The sequence below is a fragment of the Triplophysa dalaica genome, chromosome 18 (assembly GCF_015846415.1).
Source record: "Triplophysa dalaica isolate WHDGS20190420 chromosome 18, ASM1584641v1, whole genome shotgun sequence".
Lineage (NCBI taxonomy): Eukaryota > Metazoa > Chordata > Actinopteri > Cypriniformes > Nemacheilidae > Triplophysa > Triplophysa dalaica.
The window spans coordinates 20155128-20179662 of record NC_079559.1 but is presented as its reverse complement, the minus strand read 5'-3'; the positions used below and the strand labels follow the sequence as shown (position 1 = coordinate 20179662).

At 40.4% G+C, this 24535-nt stretch overlaps 1 protein-coding gene across 10 annotated transcripts in view; it reads right to left on the bottom strand.

Moving 5' to 3' along the window:
* Nucleotides 1-3612: 3612 nt before the first annotated feature.
* The window catches only part of magi1a (membrane associated guanylate kinase, WW and PDZ domain containing 1a), a 35463-nt gene continuing 14540 nt past the window's right edge, over nt 3613-24535 (bottom strand). For 3 of the 10 annotated variants that reach the window (XM_056772888.1, XM_056772884.1, XM_056772885.1), the window contains exons 11-21: nt 22401-22435; nt 21428-21689; nt 19513-19604; nt 17678-17870; nt 16459-16770; nt 15232-15435; nt 14910-14997; nt 14634-14682; nt 10413-10556; nt 9821-9959; nt 3613-5870 (exon numbers count right to left, since the gene is read on the bottom strand). In XM_056772888.1, the coding sequence (XP_056628866.1) occupies nt 4891-5870; nt 9821-9959; nt 10413-10556; nt 14634-14682; nt 14910-14997; nt 15232-15435; nt 16459-16770; nt 17678-17870; nt 19513-19604; nt 21428-21689; nt 22401-22435 (2498 nt within the window). In that variant the 3' untranslated portion in view covers nt 3613-4890. Of the gene's footprint in view, nt 5871-9443; nt 9533-9820; nt 9960-10412; nt 10557-14363; nt 14501-14633; nt 14683-14909; nt 14998-15231; nt 15436-16458; nt 16771-17677; nt 17871-19512; nt 19605-21427; nt 21690-22400; nt 22436-24535 lie in introns of those variants that run through there. The other 7 variants (XM_056772889.1, XM_056772891.1, XM_056772887.1 and 4 more) reach the window with 4 other exon arrangements.

Sequence of the window (24535 nt, the reverse complement as noted above, 5' to 3'; positions counted from 1 at the left end):
GTGGACTGTGCTTTTTGAAATATTTTGATCGTATTTAAAGAATACTTTTGGATGACTACAAACTACAATACTATAATGTGTTCATAACTATTAATATGTACACTAAATAATATTAAATGTTCACTTGTATTGATTAAGAATGGGATTTTTTTGTGTGAACTTTGATGGATTTTTACTTACGACGCTGTAATAACAGAAACTGAAGGTCTCCAGTTGTGTAGTATGCTTGTCAAAAGGATGTGACATAAAGAAGCCTGTGGAATACACCCCGATACAGGTATTGCAAATTGGTATATTTACAAACACTTTATGATTCTGTTTAATGTAGCTTATCTGTACATTTCTAAATCTGAAAATTTTTGAACAACATTTATTTTTCTCTTTTTTGTAACGGCGACCTTTGCTGCCGCGTCGAGGTGGCTTTCATCCAAGTGGGAGCGGAGGAGTTGCCACCGTCTGCCAGAGGCCGGAGCCTGCGTCCGCCGCCAGAGGCCGGAGCCTGCGTCCGCCGCCAGAGGCCGGAGCCTGCGTCCGCCGCCAGAGGCCGGATCCTGCGTCCGTCCCCCGAGGGGGAGGAGCAAGGGGCGGGAAGTGCAGAGTGCGGCCACCGACTGCCAGAGGCCGGAGCCTGCGTCCGTCCGCCGAAGGGGGAGGAGCAGGGGACGGGGAACCCGCCCAGACTCCCAGATGAAGGAGGGGGCCGGACGGTCGAGCCGTCCACCGAAGCCCCAGGGCCACCGCAAGGCACCGCGAAGGAGAGTACTCCTGCTGGTTGAGGACCGAGCGGCAGCATGTCGGGGAACCGGACTATAATCTTTTTTCCTCACTCCCCTCTCTCTTTCCGGTCACTCCGAGGGTTCCCGTCTCCGTTGTCTTGTCTCGTCGCTGCATAAACAGGGATGTGTTTGAAATTCTGGGGATTAACCTCTTTCAACGCCGTTGACGAGTTATTACAGCAATCAGTGTTTGTACTGTTGTACAGCTGGTGGCGCTAATACACACCTTTGGGAAAAAGTACAGAATCCCAGAACCTAGCGGTTTTTAATGATTGTTCTGAGTGTAATCTGGGCGGAATCTTTATTAAAAAACGTTAATTATCTCAGCTGTTTAATCAAAGTGATGCATTTTTTAAGAAACATACCCACATCTACAGAGTGATAAAAAACGAACAAATGAAGACATAAGAAAACGGGGTCTTTTGTTTGAAAGCCGAGACTCTGTTCTTTCATTTGACATATTGTTTGTCCATATATTCTTTACAGAAAATTTACCGTGAGCCATTAAAGTTGGGTGAAAATGTAAAAAAACGCTTGCATAGACTGGCAACTTTTTTTAAAAGAGTTAAAAGGAGCTTGTGTGCGCGTATCTTTCCCAATCCAATGGATTGGTAGAGAAAATTGATGGGACAATACAGAGGTAATATTATTATCACTATTTTAACATAATGTAATACATTTTTGTCTTAAAAAACAAGGGCCCTGGGAAAACTTGTGAACAGCAAACCAAATACATGGAACCTGCAATTCGATGCAGTGATATTTGGACTCAGAACGAAGAAGCAAATCACAACTAAACACTCTCCGTTTTTCCTTATGCTAGGCCTGGTTCCCCTCAGAAATCCCAGATATCAGGTTTGAGAAAGTAACCAAGATTTGTTATCTCAGTCTGGATATCTGACCCAATATTGTAATTGTTTAACTCTTGATTACTATGTGTAGGTTGGCAGTGGGGCGGAGGAACCACTGATGCCTCCAATTCCAGATATCCTCCCATTACCACCAATGCCTTCCAGCATTCCCTCCTGCTCTGCCTAGGTCGGTCGACTCTGGACTCCACTCCGCTGGCAGCCACTCGTCACTCCATCGGGCCTCTCCTGCTCAGCTCCTCCTGCTCCGGCTCCCTCCTCTCTCCACCCTGGTTCCTCATACATTCATCGCCACCCTGTATCTCTACACTGGCTCCTTCCTCAATCAACCCCTCCATGACCATCTGCCTGCTTTTACCATCGGTTGTCCCCTGTTGTCACGGTCCCCTGTCTGCCCTCACTCAGAACCTGACTTCAATTCCCACAATCCTCTGGACCCGCCAAACATATTTGATAATACCTGCATCTGATGCACATTACTGAAATCTATATATACTCACCCACTTCATTCACTCGTTGTCCGGTATTCTACGCTGTTTGTGTTTTGCTGCATGTGGTCCCTGTCATATTGTCTTCTTCTTGGATTACCATTAAAATATATTTGATTATCTTTGTCTATCGAGCCTCCCTCTGCATGAACATGTTTTGCAGAATGACTCCCGCTTTTTCATTTATAGGTAATAAAGAGGACCTGGGGCCGTTTCAAAAGGGAGGTTCAACCAACACAAAGCTCAAAGTGAACTCTAAATTGATTGGTTTCAGAACAGCTGATTTGAGCTAGTTCTATCAATTCTGGGGAGTCTTGCCTCGAGTTAAGCGCTTACACTACAACTACGACAAGCCATGATCAAGGGAGCTCCGATATGACGACTCACCATGGCAATGGCACCTAAAAAAGCAACATGGCCGCACACTTTCCTCTGTTCAACTGGATTTACCAATGTGCTGAAAATGACTTAAATTTAAATTGATAAATGTACCAATAAACAAACACATTTATTAGTAAATGAATGGACAAATGAATGAAACAACAGAAATAATAAAAAAAGTCTCATGTTCTCACTTATTAGTGCTCGAGTGATGAGTGCGAGACGTCATGGTCTATATCCAGGGGGATATATGCTGAGGGGCATCACGGTGCTGAGGAGTTCGAGCAGCACGGACGAGGGACGTCTGCCAGCTGGCTGCCCGATGTGGTGGTTCTGGAGCGAGGATTCGGCTGGGACGGAGAGCTTGCTGGCGTGCTCCTGGGCCGAGGTAGGGTCGCGGCCCTCCAAAAGGGAGCGGAGGAGTCATTGCCATTGGCCGTGAGACTGAATCCTGCTGCCAACAGCCACAATGGTGAGGAGCAGGCAACGGCGGACTGACTCGCTGCCAATGCCCCTGCCAGAAGGCGGAGGAGGATCAGGCCGTCCACCGGACATCCAGCACCACCGCTTAGCAACGCGAGGAGTACCCTCTCGGCTGGGCTGAATTCCAGGCGACTGTTTTTTTTCCTCTCTCCCCTCTCTCGTCCCTGTCGATGAATGTTCGTCGGTTCCCGCCTCCTTCCTTCTATTTATTGAACCGTATAACATCGATCTCGGCAAAAACATATTGAGGTGCAGTCTAGAGCCCTGGGTTAGTCAATTTAATTCAATGCAATTGTTTAAAATGCGCAGCAAAAGTCTACCAAGATGTGATCACGTCACAGTCAGCGGCTGTTTGTGGATTGATTGGCAATCCGAATATCAGCAAATCTTTTTTGGACAAAAACTATTTTAAATTTAAATTACATTTTAAATAAATAAATTCAGTAAGTAAAGAAAACAATATTAGATTTTTTTAAATTAAAACAGCCAACACCAATTTATTTTTAGGTACAGGCACACACTGGCACACCCGCGGCCATGCCACTAGAACCACTTGATACAATTATCTTGTGTAATTTTATTGAAAAACTCTTCTATGAACGTTAATTTGTATGGAAAACTTTATTTGATAACAAAAATAGCATTCACAGACTTTATCGTGATAGCTACATATACAATATGATTCATCCAACTAAGAGGAAAAGCTTTACTGGGTAAGTCCAAATCTACTTACAGACAACTTATAGACTAATGTTATGTATAGTTTCATGAACCGAATAAACCTATGGACAATGCAGGATATGCATAGATTCATTAAAAATGGCATATATACATGTATTTCTTTTATCAACACAGAAAAAGTCTGAAGTCCATCTAACACTGCAGAGACCACAGACAGTATATAAGAGCTCTAGAATAAAAACAGATGTTCAGCCTCCTCCCTAAACAACATACAATCAGTCTCTAGTTTTAGTCTCTCTTGCCATCCCTTGAAAAAAATATATGTCTTTACACATTCTGATATTCTATCCACAGTTCCTGTGTAAAAACGTTAGCATTGCTTTTTTGCGAGGACATCCTTCATAAATTATTATTTTGTTTGTACAAAGAAAAGGCAACAGCATTAATAACTACAGGTTAGAAGTACATACAGTAGTCAAAGTCTGTACAAAGGAAAGCGGCTGAAATGGTCCTTTTAAAAGTACGATTCAGATGTCAGTGGAAGAATTCCCTGTTCCTGTAACGATTGAGAGATGCTATCAAAACAGTTGTGCTCAGTTCACAAACAAACACATATTTCATGTAAATATACAGTAGCTTAATCACTGTCAGAGCATGATGGGAATTGTGGGTCAGCTCATCAGGGCAGATTGTGGCAGGTTCCGAGTCCTAATTTTCGTATCAAAATTGACGACCTGAATCTTGAGTGCTCTTACATGTTCAGTCTGAGAATCACTTCACATTTTTTGTTTCCTATATTTTGGGTGCCGCTGTCCTGATCAACATAAAGACAAAGTCCGATGTCAATCAGTAGACTACATGTTTCAACTCTTCAAAATAAATATACATCTTAAATATATTATTCATTAAACAGTAGCATCATAGTTAGAATTTATATTAGCTACGATTATTCGTCCATATAAAAGTACAAACAAGCAATAAATGCTTGTGCTCTTGTCGTCAATGATCACAGTATAAAGGAATGTGGGACACACAAAGCAGAGAACAAAACTTTTCAAACTAAAAAAGCCATCTCTAAATCTAACATGCATCTCACTTGCAGCATATAAAACCAAAGAAAGAACTGAAAACTAGAAAGATTATTCAGCTGTGGTGAACCTCAGCCCGCTCAACTGGTCAGATTCTGAGGTCTGCGTGGTTCTCTTTGTAAAGTCATCTTTTGGACTGAGAATTCCGGGCGAGACGTCTGCCCACATCGCTCTCGTTCACTCTGCTGGCTTTCATTGTGTTGTAATAATTCCTAAATTTCGGAGTTGCACCTTCTTCCAGAAAACTTCCGTCGCTGCTGCTGTCAGATTTCCAGCTTCCGTTGGTTAAATATGCTTGTCTTTCAGCTCGGACGGACGGTAAGCTGTCATGCAGGATGTTTCTGTTTTTTAAACCACGCTTCGGTGTGTGTCCAAGAGTGAGTGCCTGGGTGCTGTGAGATCTCTCGGTAGTAGACATGGAGTAAGCCTCTTTTCTGGAGCCCCTGGCGGATGGTCCGGACTCGAGCTGAGCTCGGCATTGCCTTTCAGGTGTGGAGGTCTGCCAAAGGACCTGGGAAGAGGCTGGAAAGCTCCTTTCTGGGGACTGATCTTTATGTGACCGATCTGTGCGTCGATCCATAGACTTGGCCCTACTGCGGTCTGGAGAGAGGTTACGCTTCCTTGAGGAGGAGCGATCCAAGGATCCACTGCGCAACTGAGATCCAGCTCTCCCTCGAGTCTCGGAACGTCTGTGGGCTTGACTCGCAACATCCTGGATGGAAGCCTTTCGCCCAAATCCACCCTCTTTCCTTAACGTTTTGAAAAGCTTTGTGATGCCGCTCTCGGACTCAGACTTCTTTACCTTGCGGCGGAAATGATTTTTTCCACTGTCAGGGACAGATGAAGGGCTGACATGATTATTCCTGTCGTGTTGGTGTTGAGCGCTGGAGTAAAGGTCTGTGTTTTCTGCGTCTTTCACTCGGCCCCTCGCTTGCTCTGGCTCTCGGTTTTTCAACTGGTCCATCTTGGGTTGGGGTGGTGTGTGATGTTCTGATATATAGCTGGGCTCCGAGGGCTGATAAAATGGGCCACTGGTTAGAAATGTTTTCATTTCTGAATAATTTTGTGGCCCGGGCGAGGAAGGGTAGCTGTCATTGGGACCATCTAGAAATAAATGATGAGAAGCATTACGTTAAACTAAAACCACAGTAAAATCACATTTAAGAACTTCCTGCAAGCCTATGACATACGCACCACTTCATGTCAAACAACATTTTATGTACTGTATATATTAATCAGTGTTGGGCGTAATTAGTTACTAAGTAATTAGTTACTGTAATTTAATTATTTTTCCCCGTAATTTAATTACAGTTACTTCTGATGTAATTGAACTAAATACTGTGTGTAATATATGTGTGTCCAATAGTGGAATTGACATCAAAATTCTAAGTCTAACTTTAAAATGCACGTATTCATATAACTTTCACTTATTTGTAAAACGTTAATCAGTTAATAAGAGTACTTAATGTAGTTTTATATTATTTATTTGAATGAATTAAGAGTCTTTTCATGTCTATCCTTGAATCACTTAACTAATCAAGGTCGATATGGAATATAGAAAGTGATTAGAAATAAGTAATGAAATACTTTTTGGAGAGAGTCATTTGTACAGTAATCTAACTACACTATTGAATATGTAACTAGTAACTAGTGATGAATTACTCTTTCAGAGTAACTTACCTGACACTAATATTAACAGGTCAACAATTAATTTGTCAATTACATTTGTATACAAATGTAATACAATGCTGCATTTACCAAATTATAGAGCATTAAATGAGCAAAGCCTTTTTTCCAAGTATTTGGCAGTATTTTGCATTTAACGCAAACATTTAACGCAAAACACAAGATGAAATTTCCCTGACAAATGGATGGACAACTCAAGTCCTGCAGAGTTTAGCATCAGTCGTAATGAAACATGCGTGCGTGTCATTTTCAAGTGAGATTTTGATAACATTTTTCACCAAAGAAAAGTGGTTTTACACAACGACATTTTTGACTTCACATAAATGATTTGTAATTGAAAAGGCAGTGCACAGTATATTATATAGGGGACTTTGCTCACCCACCAGTTAAACAATCTGGAATGTCTTTACATTATTCATTTATATATTTCCATCTAACCTCTTCCTTAACCATGAAATATTAAAATTCCATTTCAGAACTTTTCCTTTCCACATTCAGATCACAACCAGGGGTTTCCTCAGATGAAGTTCTTCTGGCAGTCTCAGAAACTTTAAGACGCAGTCCTGCAGTGTGGCTTCTCTTATTGTAATAAGACGTAAACTTCTGTACGAGTCTTCTTGCTTGTGTTTCCTGTCATAAAGTCTGACATTAATTAGGTCCCACAGTGTGGCGTGACTTCTAGCTCCGCTTTCTATTCAATTTTTTTATAACGCTTTTCACCGTTTTGTTGTGATGTAGCCTTACATACAATTAGGCAGTTGTTTTTGTAGTAAAGAAAAAGAAAGAAAAAGAAACAGATAAATAAAGCTAAATGACACAATATATAGTAGGAGTATAAAATTTCCGTGTTACAATGTGCATTGATGAAACTTAACTGAAATAAATATTGTGTTGGATTTTCAATCAAAAGCTGTCGACTGTTTGAAAGCAGTATTATAGCATAGTCAGTAAACATCTTTAAAATAACCCTGTCCGATAGATTTGTCCTCTAAAACATCAAGAAAATTACACCGTTCCTGTCAGAGGATGCTAAAAAATCTATGTACAAGCTGCAGGGGCCAGTTACATACAGATGGCTGCTAAGACTCGGTCTACAATAGTGCGATTTCATTTGAAAACTGAGTTTTCTTTATCAAAACACACTTCATCCACACTAGCGTTTTCAAAGGTTTCCCAAAGGTTACCCATCCACACGGAAACAGCATATGTCATTTCTGTCAGGCGTTTATTTACTTTCTGCCTTATTATGTCGCTGCAAATGTGAGACACAGAGAGTGAGATAACACCGCAGGTAGTAACACAAGACTATAATGCTGTGAAAGTGAAACTTAACTCTGCCAAACAATAACACTGTATTCAAATGAATCCACTTTCGAGTGCGTTTTTGAAACGCTCAGTTTTGAAACGCATTAGTGTTGATAGGGTCTACGTCCCACTGACTAGCAGTTTGTTAGGAGTCGGACTAATCAGTTTTACTTTCCAGATTGATTTTTATTAGACCAATCTAGCTTTTTCTGTAACTGACATAAAGAGGTTCAGACGAGGCAAACGACAGTGATGTAAGCTGCCACACAGAGGAGACCTATCCTATTAGAACAAAACGAAAAATGCTGCCTTCATCATCAGTTCTTTGATCGATGGATGCACTTTTTGAAGCGCTCACATTCTACCGCTTGGACGTAAAAGGATACGTGTTAATATAACTCTGACTGCATTATTCTTCAAGAAGAAAGTCATATTCAGTTAGGAGGCCTTGAGGGTTAGAAAAAAAAGTCTCTTGGCTGAAATATCACTTACATTGCTGCTCTCTCTCTCTCTTTTTTGTAAATTCTTGGCATGTTACAGAAGCTTTTTACTGCCAAGCATGGAAGAACATTAGGGACTACAGCTGGAAACATATATAATATATGAGCATAATCTATAGTATAGTCTATGAGAATAATCTGGTGTAAGGATGTAGTATCCTGTGCTGTGCACTGTCCTTGTCAAATGAACTCAGTAGTTACATAATATTAAAATGAAGTTAACTTCCATCTCTGAATTTGAAACGTATTTCAGTGTCATTTTGTGGGGCAAGTTAAACCACTGGCTCTCATTCCTCACAGCATTTGGCTCACTTTGCTCCATATCTGCCATTTTGGAAAAGAAATGCTAGATAATTTAAGATAATATTTAATCTAAATTATTTGCATTGTTTTATTCGTAAAGAAAAGACCAACACGCATCATAAACATATTTTGACCAGGATAAATTTGCTTTGATGTAGTAGACATTATATCAGATATGCTAATATTCGACTTTGACAAGCCCCAAACTGTTTTTAAAGGGAATGTGCAACGGTGTTTCATGCATTCTGACTTCTTTACAATGTTTAATGTGCTGTCTTCTCATGCTTGATATGGTCAACTTGTTTAAAAGTATTCCTGTGCTCGATGCACTCCTTCAAAAAAAAAAAATGAAAGCATGCCCATGCGTCAACCAGCGGCCAGATGAAAGAGCACGCACACTCATCAACCAAGGAGAGTGTAAGAAAGGACAATGAGAACACGTCAACCAGCTGGAGCAAGAGAGAGAGAGAGAGAGAGAACTGCATTCCCGAAGTTCAGCTGTGTTTGTTTGTTCACTGCATTTCGGTGAGGAATGTTATATAAGCGGTGGATTTAACGCTGGATTTGGAGATTGTTTGAAACTGATAAATACTACATACTTCTCATGCCTGTTCTTGACCAGTTTTGCAAGCTTTCATTTAGCAAAACAATATTAATGTCTATGTGACATGCACTTGAGCATTTTTCACATCACCTATCGTAAGAAACATGACACCATAGAATGGATTCACCACGGTGAGATGAAAGTTTGGTGTAAATAAAGTACAGCACAGGAGGGGGTGATGTACAGTGAATATACAACACAAACAAGCCTAAACAGGGCATATTAAGTGCAACAATATGATGGGGAGATATGGCACACACAGATGAGTGCTCTACAAACCGTGGCTTGGTTTTGACTCATAAGGTAGAAGCAGGGCTCGCCCAATTTATCATTCCTCAGACAGGCGGCGAGATGGGGGCCCATCATTGCTGAAGAGCCCACCAGAGAATAAAAGATTAGGAAAAGAGAGAAACAGATAAGAGAGAAGAGTGATGTATAACACAGAATAGCAACCAAAATTATCGTTTTATTTGTAGAGTTGTGCTGACTGATTCGTCAAAGAATAATGAAGATCTGATTAGAAGAAAAATCTGAAGAATTCAATTAAAGAGAACCTCACTGATCACAGAGGAATAATTTACCCTACGAACAAAAGTAAAAATTCTGATGCAAATATGACTACTTCATAAAGCATGACTCTGCTATTTGTTACCCACCATACTCTGGAACGGATCCATCTCCTCTCTTCAGCACCAGTCGAGCTCGTCGCCCTCCATTTTTGATAAGCTCGATGGCACGAGAATGATTCATATTTTTTGTACTCTCACCATTGATCTCCAGGATTTCATCACCAACCTGAAAACAGAGCAGACATTATAAATTGCCTACACATAAAATACTTTTAAAACTCTGGTTTTAACCTTGAGTAAACTTGTGTTTTTATTAACTGGGTCGGCATAACCATGGGTAATTACCCTTTCAATCGTTTGAAACAAATGCTAACGTTTACACCATAACCAGTAGACTTGACATTAAGATGGTTTAAAACAGTCAACATGGTCTAACATGGCATTGCTTCCCCATTCAATTACATACGACAATGAGATAACATGGTAAACATCTGTAAAATGGCAATATATATATTAGTTATATAAATCGAACTGCAATTGTATTGTTTTAATTAAGTGATAATTACAAAAAAATACATGATTTTTGATGTTTTTAGAATAATTCCATATTCATATACAGTACATATACAGTGTACAACCATGGTACAGATACTCTATGAAATATACTACATTCACTTACTCTGATTTTGCCATTTCTTGCAGCTGCTCCATCCTCAGCTAGCCGAAGCACAAACAGGTCCATATTATATTCATTTCCTCCTCTCAGACTGAAACCAAAGCCTTTATTGTCTCTCTCTAAATCCACCGAGTAAATCTCCGCCTCCTAAACACAAACACACACACAAACACACAAACAATCAAACAATTGACAAAATATGAAACAGAAAAGTTTTGTTGACTTCTGCAACAGAAAACGAACATCTCAAGAATAAAAATCTTTTTTCCAAATCTTTGTTTACAAGTGAACAGTGACTCAAACAAACTGAATAAGACAGGCTTTTACACCCTTGTTCTGTCACAAGAGAATAATTAAGACCTAATAACTAGTGGGAAAAGTACGAAATCAGATCTGAAAACCCTCAATTAACTTAGTGTTATCCACCTTATTTTCAAATGTGGAAGTAAATCATATGACGTTCTTTCTTTAGATGTTTCGATGCAGGTTAGAAACAATGTATTAGAAGCACAAAACATTATAACAAGACGTAATGATTAATATTTAACACACTCGCTGCGGGAAGATGAAATAAAGAAGTGGCCTGACATTGCTCGGAATGTGCAAGTTTTCCATGCGTAATTTTAAAAGCACCGAGGCATATCAGTACATCTGCAGTACATGGGTTAATTCATTGAGACTGTGATGATAAAACATCATGTTTTTTTCCCCTCATAAATAAAGCGAATATGGGCAAGCAAATGAGCCTACAAATACAACGTGTTCAATAACATGTTCAGCGATGCCATCCTATAGGCAACCGTCGTAAATTATATAAATATATTATGTGGGTTGATGCATCAAAACTGTGCTAAAAGTAATAAAAATAAAAATTATTATAATCGTTATAGTGTACATTTTTAATATCATATTAATGTCTTAATTCAGCAAAAGTTCATATTAAGTGATTTAAAACATATAGTGTCAGTCTGTCGATGGACGGTTTATGAAATAATAATACAAAATAATTTATAAATCAATTATGCTTTTTAAAGCAGATCTGAGTCTCAGTCAAAGTGGGATAAATGTTAACTCTGTCCGGGGATCACACATCCACATTCAGCTTTATGGATTATGGTCAAAAGAAGTGTTTTGCAGATATTCTTTTCATTTGCACCAACTATTATGTCGGTTTCTAAGAGCTCAAATGATGCATTTGTCTTTCTGGAATCCATAATAAATGTAAGATAGCCGGTTAAAAGTACTCAATCGTGCAAAGTTTGTATGTTCATTATCAGGTGAACTTTTGCCTTTAAGGTAAACTTCTTTTCATTTTTTAAATGTTTGCACTTTGCATATCTTTACATTTTACATTATGGTAAATATTTTGGCTATTGCATACATTGCTCTGATGTGAAAATAGTAGTGAATAGGTTTTTTACTGTTTTTATTAATGTTTACAATATATCTGAAACTCAAATAGTAAACTTCATGCAGTAGGAAATTACTTCGCTGTATGTACTAGAAAGATTTTAACTTTGAAACCTCTCATACAGGTCCTGCAGGACAAACTTCCGGAAAAGATGCCCGAGCCACCTCAGCTGGCCCCTCTCGATGTGGAGGAGCAGCGGATCTACTCTGAGCTCCTCCCGAGTGACCGAGCTTCTCACCCTATCTCTAAGGGATCGCCCGGCCACCCTGCGGAGAAAGCTCATTTCGGCCGCTTGTATCCGCGATCTTGTCCTTTCGGTCATGACCCACAGCTCATGACCATAGGTGAGAGTAGGAACGTAGATTGACCGGTAAATCGAGAGCTTCGCCTTGCGGCTCAGCTCCTTCTTCACCACGACAGACCGGTACAGCGTCTGCATTACTGCAGAAGCTGCCCCGATCCGTCTGTCAATCTCCCGTTCCATCCTTCCCTCACTCGTGAAAAAGACCCCCAGATACTTGAACTCCTCCACTTGAGGCAGGAACTCTCCACCTACCTGAAGTGAGCAAGCCACCCTTTTATGACTGAGTCCAACATGCACCGGGAACAAGCCTGACTTACTGCCGGCAATGCGAACCAAGCTCCTACTCCGGTCGTACAGGGACCGGATGGCCCTTAGCAAAGGGTCCCGAATCCCATACTCCCGGAGCACCCTCCACAAGATGCCGCGAGGGACACAGTCGAATGCCTTCTCCAAATCCACAAAACACATGTGGATTGGTTGGGCAAACTCCCATGAACCCTCCAGCACCCTGGAGAGGGTATAGAGCTGGTCCAGTGTTCCACGACCGGGACGGAAACCACACTGTTCCTCCTGAATCTGAGGTTCTACTATCGGCCGGATTCTCCTCTCCAGTACCCTGGCATAGATTTTCCCGGGGAGGCTGAGAAGTGTGATCCCCCGATAGTTGGAGCACACCCTCCGGTCCCCCTTCTTAAAAAGAGGGACCACCACCCCAGTCTGCCAGTCCAAGGGCACTGTCCCCGACCGCCACGCGATGCTGCAGAGGCGTGTCAGCCAAGACAGCCCCACAACATCCAGAGACTTGAGGTACTCAGGGCGGATCTCATCCACCCCCGGTGCCTTGCCACCGAGGAGTTTCTTGACTACCTCGGTGACTTCAGCCCGGGTGATGGGCGAGTCCGCCTCTGAGCCCTCTGCCTCTGCTTCCACAAAGGAAGACGTGACGGCGGGATTGAGGAGATCCTCGAAGTATTCCTTCCACCGCCCGATGATATCCCCGGTCGAGGTCAACAGCTGCCCCCATCCACTGTAAACATTGTTGATAGGGCACTGCTACCCCCTCCTGATGCGCCGGACGGTTTGCCAGAATCTCTTCGAGGCTGACCGATAGTCTTTCTCCATGGCCTCACCGAACTCCTCCCAGGCCCGAGTTTTTGCCTCCCCAACCACCCGGGCTGCAGTCCGCTTGGCCTGTTGGTACCTGTCATTTGCCTCGGGAGTCCCACAAGCCAACCAGACCCGATAGGACTCCTTCTTCAGCTTGACGGCCTCCCTTACTTCGGTGTCCACCACCGGGTTCGGGGATTGCCGCCTCGGCAGGCACCGGAGACCTTACGGCCACAGCTCCGAGTGGCTGCGTTGACAATGGAGGTGGAGAACATGCTCCACTCGGACTCAATGTCTCCAGACTCCCTCGGGATCTGGTCGAAGCTCTGCCGGAGGTGGAAGTTGAAGATCTCTCTGACAGGCGATTCGGCCAAACGTTCCCAACAAACCCTCACAGTACGTTTGGGTCTGCCGAGTCTGTCCAGCTTCCTCCCCCGCCATCGGATCCAACTCACCACCAGGTGGTGATCAGTTGACAGCTCCGCCCCTCTCTTCACCCGAGTGTCCAAGACATACGGCCGTAGGTCAGATGAAACAACTACAAAGTCAATCATCGACCTCCGGCCTAGGGTGTCCTGGTGCCATGTGCACTGATGGACACCCTTATGCTTGAACATGGTGTTCGTTATGGCCAAACTGTAACTAGCACAGAAGTCCAATAACAGAACACCACTCGGGTTCAGATCAGGGGGGCCGTTCCTCCCAATCACGCCCCTCCAGGTGTCACTGTCGTTAGCCACGTGGGCGTTGAAGTCCCCCAGCAGAACGACGGAGTCCCCAGTCGGGGCGCTTTCCAGCACCCCTCCCAGAGTCTCCAAGAAGGCCGGGTACTCTACACTGCCATTTGGCCCATAGGCACAAACGACAGTGAGAGACCTACCCCCGACCCGAAGGCGCAGGGAAGCGACCCTCTCGTTCACCGGGGTAAACTCCAACATATGGCGGCTGAGCTGGGGGGCTATAAGCAAACCCACACCAGCCCGCCGCCTCTCACCCTGGGCAACTCCAGAGTAGTGAAGAGTCCATCCTCCCTCGAGAAGTGTGGTTCCAGAGCCCAAGCTGTGCGTAGAGGTGATCCCGACTATCTCTAGTCGGAATCTCTGAACCTCACGCACAATCTCCGGCTCCTTCCCCGCCAGAGAGGTGACGTTCCATGTCCCTAGAGCTAGATTCCGCGTCCAGGGATCGGGTTGTCGAGGCCCCTGCCTTCGACTACCACCCTATCCACTTTGCACCGGCCCCTTACGGTCCCTCCTGTAGGTGGTGGGTCTACGGGAGTTGTTTACATTATAACATTTTTAATTATTTTATATAAAAATGCAATAATATTCTTCTAAACACAAATCAAGGAGAAAATATTTACATTATTCAACTTTTAAAGATAAAATGTTCAATCTTGTACCTGATTAAAGGTTGCTGGTTGGATCTGGGCTTGTTTTGGTTTGCTGTTCCTGTTTGAAATATAATTGGATAAGGTCAAACTATATCAATGCCAATAAAGCACAAAATACATGTGAATCCAGGTTACATGTGAATCAACTAGAAAAAAATGTAGAGATTCTAATACAAAAAATAAAAACTATTTTTGACTTCCTGTACAGATTCCCTTGGATAAAATCAAAGAACAGTCCACAATATTTAATGAAATTGTATTTAATTGGGTGTGTGTGAATCTTACCGAAGCCCAGTGTTGCTCTGAGGTGAGTGTGCTGTGGTGATGGTGGCAATTTTCTCTGCATTTGTCAGTAAAGAGGAGTTTGACATCTCTGTCCAGTCAGAGAAAAATACAAATAATACTTAAACAGACCACTTTATTTGGTTTAATAAGTATATACAAAAAACTGTGGTAAAAATCGTAACGCCACATTTCCATGCCTGAAAAACTGTCATGCAATGGTATTATTTGAATAGCATTCTTACATGCTTGTAAGCTTTCTTACAACTTCCATACATGGTCAAGACAGTGCTCGGTTCACTTTAAATGTTAACAATTAACTCACCGTCTCCAGGTATGATGCGCAACATTACAGTGTTGCCGGCCTCTTTGATCAGATTTACAATGTCTGAGTGGGATTTGTTGGTGATGGAGCAGCTGTTGACTGCCAGGATACGATCACCCACCTTCAGCTTTCCACAGCGGTCCGCAGGACTGCTGTCAATGATCCGACCTATTTTATGAGGCATGGCCACACATGTGTTTCCGGCTGAATGATCACAGGCGTGTGTATGTGTATCATACATCAGAGCAAGAAAAGACCCAAAAAGAGACAGAATTATGAGATAAAGAAAGATGAAATGATAAACATAAGCCCAAACGTACAGAGTTGACTGAGTTAAAGAGTATGATTGTATGAAAGAACTTCATTTCAAATAACAGCAAGCACTAAACTTGCCAAACATGAATGAAATCAAAAGTACAATTCCTGAATTGGAAACTGAAGTTAAAAACAATTCTTCGCTAAGCTATTGGGGTTCAAGGTCGAGAAATAGTTCAAATGAATTTTTAGTTCAACTACTGACAAAACGAAGCAACAGAATAAACTATGCACGGAGCGCAGCCTAAATCTGAGGGGTGAATCAACAGAATAAACTATGCACGGAGCGCAGCCTAAATCTGAGGGGTGAATCAACAGAATAAACTATGCACGGAGCGCAGCCTAAATCTGAGGGGTGAATCAACAGAATAAACTATGCACAGAGCGCAGCCTAAATCTGAGGGGTGAATCAACAGAATAAACTATGCACGGAGCGCAGCCTAAATCTGAGGGGTGAATCAACAGAAAAAACTATGCACGGAGCGCAGCCTAAATCTGAGGGGTGAATCAACAGAATAAACTATGCACGGAGCGCAGCCTAAATCTGAGGGGTGAATCAACAGAAAAAACTATGCACGGAGCGCAGCCTAAATCTGAGGGGTGAATCAACAGAATAAACTATGCACGGAGCGCAGCCTAAATCTAAGGGGGGGGGGCTGTGTCCTGTTTTATGAAGCTTCCCAAAGTTTTAACTCAAATGTCACTTTAAGTTAAACTGTGGATGTATATGAATAAAACAAATCCAATTTTATGAAACATACATATTAACTTTCCCCTTTAGTATTGAGTTTTTTACTGGACTTACAAAGTAACGGCCAAATATTCAAATCTGCATTAAAGTATGTTTCTGGCCTTTTTTGCCCTTGGACATTTTAAAATGATAGCGTACTGAAAGAACACTGAAAGTCTTACCAAGCGTAGTCCCTGGATCAGTCCGTGACACAGACGACACAATGACGAAGCCGAAACCTTCATTCTCTCCACGCTTAATCTCAACATCATAGGGCTGTAGAGTGGTGGGAGCCATGGCCACTACGGTGCTTCCACTGCCACCTCCCCCTCCACTGCCAATGCCACTTGTGCTTCCAGACCCTGAGCTAACGGTGTTGAGTGAATTCTGGCTGCCCTGTGGTGTCCTTTTCTCCTCTGTAAGTGACGGCGCCTGAGTGCTGCTGTGGTGAGATGATGTGGGTGATGGTGGTATATCAACCTCACCCTTATACCCTATAAAAACACAGTGTGTATAAAACTTATTTTTATTTCAATTAAGGTATTTAGGCCAAAAATTAAATAAATATGTTCAGTCTGCCCTTAACATTTGGGAATTGTGTTGGGAATTATTAATCGTATTATTCAAGTTTTTTAAGCTTCACATAAAACTTTTTTATTTTAAAGAAGTTATGATTAGTAGTAGTCAGGGTTAGGGATTTCAGTTGTAAAGTCACCTGCTGGTATTACATATAAGGTGAATCAATTAGCGTACATTATTGATTTATTAAGATGCAGATGTTTTCACATTACATATAGGCAATAAGATTGCGGATGCATTTTAAAATAATAAACTAAGGATTCATTCAGAAAGGCTATGCTGATTTAACTTTACCAATCTCTTTAATGATGATTAATTATTAACTATATTTCTTCCTGGTATTTATGTAATAAACATACAGTGGTTTCTTTGCACGACTAAAGTACTTGAAATAAAATAATTATTATACATAATTATTAGGCAATTATTTAATTAAATAAATTACTTAACAAATAATCAAATGTGTCCATTTATTTTGCAATATTACAAAAAATACAACATTTATTATTGTTTTATTAATATATTTATTTAAAATATTTCACAATATCCCCTTACCATATGACCACAGTGTTTAAAAACAGGTATCTTTCATAACAGAAAGTGACGAATTGTGTATTTTGAATCGATTTTAGTACATTGTGAAAGTGCAAATCAAATGTTTTGTTATTTACCCAAATGGCCCATATAAATAGCACCTTATGTGAGTATCAGAGATAAACAGGGAACAGGGGATATACTACTAAACATTAACTAATAAATAATGAAATCAATTTTAAAAATAAACAAAGTCTAGTGTGGATGAAAACAAAATAAATAGTTTACCTCCATAACCAGTTTTGCGTCGAACAGTAAGGTTGACATGTCCTTGTTTAGCCGCTTGTTGCATGAGTTGAACCACCAGTTGGTGGGATTTGCCCACCACAGCAGTGCCATCCACACAGATAAGTTCATCGCCAGACCGAAGACGGCCATCCTCATCTGCTGCCCCATACTTAACTATGTGCCCTATGTAGATCTGGAGGATGAAGATTCAAAATGAACCAGTGGCCCTCAGAACTCTGTTAGAATGTGAAACTGCTATCCAGCCGGCTAACTAGAACTTAAATAGCTCACCAAAAAATTGAAATTCATTAATCATTTTAAGCAAAAATGTGCCATAACAATAGCATCATCCGGGCCCCTAAAGTCTATGTGTAGGCAAATCCGCAAAATTGTTTCTAAACATATTAGAAATATTAGAAATGCATTTCTGATGCATGACTTAGAACTGTGCACTGAATTGTGGAGTTAGACCGTTAAACAGTTTCTGTTTGTTTATGTTTGTTTTTGCATGTTTATGTTCATATGTACAAACAATCATATACTGTGTATTTAACCTTTGTGCGCTGTTTTGTCCATTTCAACTTAGTTTTCTTTGTCGTTCTGGTTGGTTAATGGTTTTTAAACTAGGTACATACAATTGTTACACTCACAAAAATGTCCTCATTGAAACCCATTAAAACATAAATGTATTAACTGTTTGCCATGCAGTCATTTATCATACATTCCATTGAGAAATCCTTTGATTATGTTGGCAAAGGTTTCAAAATTACGGAAATATATAAATTTCAAGAAAATTTTACATTTTCAAATGTGTGCTATTTACCTTTTGCTTATGCTATTTTTCTCCATTTTAGTCTATGGAGCATTTCAGTATTTCTGTGTCTGCTGTATTAAACAACACTGCAGGCAAACCAAAAGATACAGCTATAACTGTGTTTATGTGTTAGTATAGATGTCAAAGAGTGGGTTGTATGTGTGCACTGAACATTTTTGGTGTGTATGTATACAGTTTGAAAGAAAGACATCATATTTTACAGCTAATCCAACTCCTTAGATTTGACAATACTTTTTTTATTCAAACATGTTTTTTTATCCCTTGTTTGCATTATTATTATTCATTTTGAATAGTTATTTTTAACTGAGATAAAAGTTGAGCTGGATTTACATGTAGAAGTTCAGAAGCCCCTCAGTACAGTGATTACCATAAAGGCATAATAGATGTGGCATTTTGTAAACAAACTAGGTTAAAACACTGAAAATGAATGAATGTTCGGTAGTTTTTATCTGGAAAGGATCTGGTTAAAAAAATTAAAGGTAAAATACATTTTTTAACACATTATCATTTTATGAGGATTTTTGAATGATGAAATTTTTGTCCATTTTGAACAAAAGTTTGATTTTATTTAGAAAGTCTTACACTGCTCAAAATAAAAGAATTTTAAAATAATAGGGTTAAATTGTAAAAATGAATGGTTATGATAAGAACTGATTCTGAAGTAATTGTAAGTGTGAAAAATATGGATATATAATATTTTTATGACCATTTTTGGATATGGACATTTCTGTCCATTCTCAGACTAAGCTTTTTTATCAATGCACAAGAGTTAAAATTTGAATGTAAAAGCAAACAAAACTGTATGTAGCCAAGTATTTATTTTTTTCATTAAAAATTGCTGGGTAAAAGCAGTCCCTGCTCTAAAATGGCAGATGAAGCAACAGAATTAATGAAATAATTAATAATGTAATAACTTAACACATTTAAAGTCAAAAGTTAACCTAAAAGTTATATTTTAATATTTGTGGTTAGAAGGATTTGTGTGTGTTATCAGACTTACCGGTTCTCCAGGTTCGCTTCCCCCCAGGATCCTAAAACCAAAGCCTGTGTCTTTCCTCCACAGGAAAACGTCCTGTTCTTGAGATTCTGGCACTAAAGTAAAACAAAGAGCGGACAAGAACACTCACATCAATCTAAAATGAGTGCTCGACCAAGAGAGTATATGGAAGTAGTAACATAAGTGAGCAAACCAGAGCTCTAAAAATATATAAAAAATATTTTATTATTTATAAGACTATCCCACAGTTTTTTAAATATATTTTTGGTGTAGCGACTTCGGTTACTACTAAAGTATAACAAACAATTTATTATAGTGATTAACTGCAAATAACATACATCTTACTGTCTAAGAAAAAAATTAAGAGACCACTTCAAACTTATTTTTGTTCATTTTGCAAACTAGTTACAATCTTTCGCCCAAATTCCAAATAAAACATTTTTTTTATTATTTATTTATTATTATTTGCAGAAAATTGAAAGAGCACAAACTGGTCATAATAACAACAACAATATGCAATGTTTGGAGATCTGGAATGGTGCAAAAAATAATGAATCTACATTACTTAAATCAATACAAATGTTTTACAGGTATTTTGGGATCAGCCCATAAATGAGCAATGTTTCTCTTGTCATTCCTTAGGTTTGATTTTGTTGAAATTTACCAGTCACTGGAATGAAATTGTCACAATCCAGGTTTAAATGGTGCTATGTCCTAAAATTCTATATATTTATAATAAAATTCATTGATATATTAAATAAGTAGTTCATAAGTGTAAGTCTATTTTAACGTATCATAATTGCCCATTCTTGCTCTCTAAAAATGTTTAATACTGATTATACAGCAAGTCGAGTACAGTACATCTATTTGACAGAAAATACTTGCTTTTTCTGTTTATTTATCTTAATTCTTGATTTGCATATGGAAAATCAACCACAGCAGATCCAACCACAGCTTCTTGGCCCAATCACATCTCACGCTGACTCTCAGCCAAGTAACAACATATTGTTCATCATTGCTGCTTAGCATGCATGTTTAACTGGTCTGCTCGGGTCAAACTGTGGTAAACAGCTCATTTAAAAGATTTGGACCTCCCCTGTTACTCAGCATGAACCACTTAACAGACTGGACTGGGAATTGGCATTGTGGGACAATCTGGCATGAGACTGGCCTGCATGCACATGGTCACATACTAAAACGATAGCATCCTCCTCCCTCTAGAAGCCAAGCTATCGCTTACATATCCCATTAATAGGTAGCACTTTATGTAACAGTCACGTTCTTCATGTATATATGGTATTTTGATGAGTAAGTACACTGTAAGTACACTGTACTGTAGAGAAAGTGTGACATGCTATTAAATAAACTACATAACTAAAATGCTGTTGTTGTAATATTAGATGTGATGGAAAAGTTTTGAGTGTCACTGTAGGTAGTGAGTTCATGACTATATTCATAATACTTTATTTGAAACATAAAATATTGGCCAAGTCATCATTTGTAGACAAGCGTTGACTGTGATACATGACGGGTGTATATCACGCAACGCATCTGGTTAGGACATGAGTAGTAGTTAGTTTGCCAGATCAAATGATCATATTTGACAAATAAATATTTGTAATTTGTTTAGTCAGCTTCACAATATATATAGATTATATTTCTTATCTTAACATAGTTAAATTCTAACCCCCTCATCTTGGCTAAATAAGCACAAAATATGAATCGGTTTTCCTTACATTATAGTGCTGCTACCAAAGACCCACCTAACCCACCCGGTGTCATATGGACTAGTTTAAGTGTAACCAATTTAGTGATTTAAGATTACTATTCCGTTGCTTACATGTTTTTACTACAACTACTTGTCACAGCAAATATATGTACTCAATAAGGTGTCAGATCTGTAGATCTTAATACTTACTGCGACTCTCGTACATGCTCCTGGACTGAGCCCAGATTTTGAAAGGGTCTGGTTTTTTCTGGAGCGTCCCATTGGCTGCTGGAGGGTCAAAGGGGGGCAGCACAGGTAGTGGCTGGTTTGGGGGTGGAGGAACGGGTGGAGGAGCTGTCAGCATCTCTTTGGACATGATAGCCACTGGGTGTCCAGGTGAGTTTGTGTGAGTGCTGCGACGACTGCACACGCTGTGCTGAGAGCTTCCCTGACTATCTTTCCTTTCCAACTGCTGAAACAGAGAGATGACATGTTTTTAAGTGAAGAAACAGCTCACCCAAAATCTCTAAATGGTGATTTAGATACCATTAAGTATGATTATTGATCCATATTCTTTTCTGCAGTATTAACCTATTCATACAATAGCTTTGAGTACAATTTAAAGTGGAGGTCTGATGGAATTTTTTTTCTTCCAGTTTAGTTAGTGAGTGGTATAACTTTTTGAGCAGAAACGACATCGGCCAAGTCGCAACGCTCGACGTACACAAAAAAAGGAAGGAAGTTATTTTCTTCAATAGATATCTCTTTTTGAAGACTTCAAATAAACTGGAAATAAAGTAATGGGTTGTAGGTAGAAGGAACACAACAACGGTCAAAATCTCACAAAATCTTGTTGGATGAGCTACCCCCAAACATAAGTTTCACAAGATTTTAGCCGTAGCTGTATCCCTTCTAACTTATATCATATCAATGGTCTGAGCTGGTGCGATTGAGTGGGGGCGGAGATGATGTGTATGGTACATTAGGTAAGGGTGATTATTATCACAGGTCTACATGTGCTTTTTTTAAGCTCAAAGATGAGTTTTAAGTGTTACATGATCAGATGCAGTGGGACTTTAAAAGTATATAAACATTACATTTCAAAAGTACAAGACATGAGAGCCCTACAGGGGTGACTAGTCAACGAAAGTGTGTTGATCAGAGGCAGAAAAAGTTGTCTTACCAGCACTTTGGGACTTCTTTTGGGCTGCAGGACTCCTGTGTGTGAGAGAGCGACAGACAGACAGAATAATTATCATCAGCCTCACACCGCAGTATAAACATCTGAACATTTGTTAGTTTTTCCAGATGAAGTTGGTACAGATGGTTTTCCTCCTGTGTACTGTGATGAGCTGGGTGAGAGTGGCTCAGATGCTGTTACACCCAGCTGTGTGTGTGTGAGTGTGTGTTCCACACCAGCCCATTTTCTGCGACTGCCATGGAAACATTCACCTGTTCTTTGACATATACACATTCTGTCCTAACAGTGTCTTTACATCAGAGAGACTTCAGGCACGTTTGCACACATCCATCAGACACTAGATGCCATTACAATATGCTTGTAACATAATAACATTAATATATATAATAGAATATTGTATTCACAAGTACATTATGTAGCATACTGGAGTGGTTTCATGGACAGGGATTTGGTTAAATCAGGACCTGGCTGTAGTTAAATTAGGACATTTACATAGTTTTACAAACATGCCTTACCAAATATATTACTTGTGTGCATTTTGAGACGAAACAATGGCACTGATGTTTTTAAAGATAAGTCAGTGCAAGGTGTTTTTAGTTTAGACAACTCAAACAGTCCCCCAAAGTGGTTTTGTCATGGTTCGTGTGCCTTGATGTTTTGTGGTGAGCACATGGCTTTGTTTGACAGCCAGCCATGTGCCTTCTTGTCCTCGTGTTGTGACCCCGCCCGCTTGTTACCCTATTCACTGTTCTCACATGGGTTTGGTCATTGTTTTCTCCCTCTCCACTTCTCTTCTTTGTTTGTGTTCTGATTTTCTGCCCCTTATATTCCCTGTGTTTCTATTTCACAGTGTCAGACCGGTGTGATATGTCTCTTAGTGCTCATTGCCTAACCTTGTCTTATTTCGTGTAGTTGTGCTTAGTTGGACTCCCTGTCTGTCAGACACCTCGGCGGCTCTCCCCCCAGTGAGTTTACTACTCATATCGTGAGTCAACTCTCCCCCCAGAGGGATAATACCCTCTTTTTGAGTCATCTCATCTCCGCCGAGGCTTGCAGCCTCCGCCGCCATCTTGTCAACACCCCCCCGCTGCCGTTGATGGGAGCCGGTCTGCCACTGCCTCATCTACCCGCCTCCTGCTGACCCTTCCCTGGACCCGACGCTGCTGCTGGTTGAGCCAGTCCTTGTCCCCATTGAACTGCCTTTATCTTGTGGTGTAATAAAGTCTGTTTTTCACTCCTGCCTCCTCTTTCATGACAGCTTCGTCAGTCATAATCAAAGACGAAACCAGACAGCTTGTTAGTGTGTGTTGCGGACTTAATTGGAGTTAATAAGGGAGAGTGATGATATGTGGCTTAATTAGGAGTTAAGTGCAGGTGGGATCCCAGGATGGATTATGGGAAATGTTGTGCGGTTGTCACAGATGCTGGTGAGCAGAATGTGACATTTGGAAAGCGTGACCCAGGTCAATAGGAGGTCAGAGGAGGATACAGGCAGGACAGCAAGTCTCCAGGATGATATGATAAGAACATCATCTGTTATTGTGAAGGTTCCAGTTCTGAAGTTTAAAGAGTAACTGTCTTTAAAATTATATTTCAAGCAGTAATGTTGCTGTGTGTGAATGTGAGCAGCCTCCCGAGTTGTAAAGCCGAAAGTGAACAAATGATAAAGTTATTGGTTTGGGATAAAATGAGTCGACTCTGAATCACGTAATTGAGTCGTCTGTCGTTCTAATTTCAGCTCCGGGTCGGATTTGCGTCAGTCTGTGTAATACCTGCCTACGTTCCATTTGCGACACTGCACGCGGCAGACCAATCAGAGTAGACTAGACCATCTGACCAATCAGATCAGAGTAGGCTGACAGAAAGGAGGGGATTTGACAGATGAGTCGCCGAATGATTCATTTGAGAGTCAGAAGTAAGGTGACACTAACTGCCAAATATTAAAAAATTTAAGTGTTTTTACACTGTGTATGTACATAATCTTGTTGGACACTCCATAAACCAAAGTAGGACCTTAAAAATCACAAAATTAATCTTTAAAATAACTGAGTCCAGTTCGAAGATAAAGTTGTGTTGTGTTTTTAAAACAAATCATTATCTAAACTACAAATTCAATA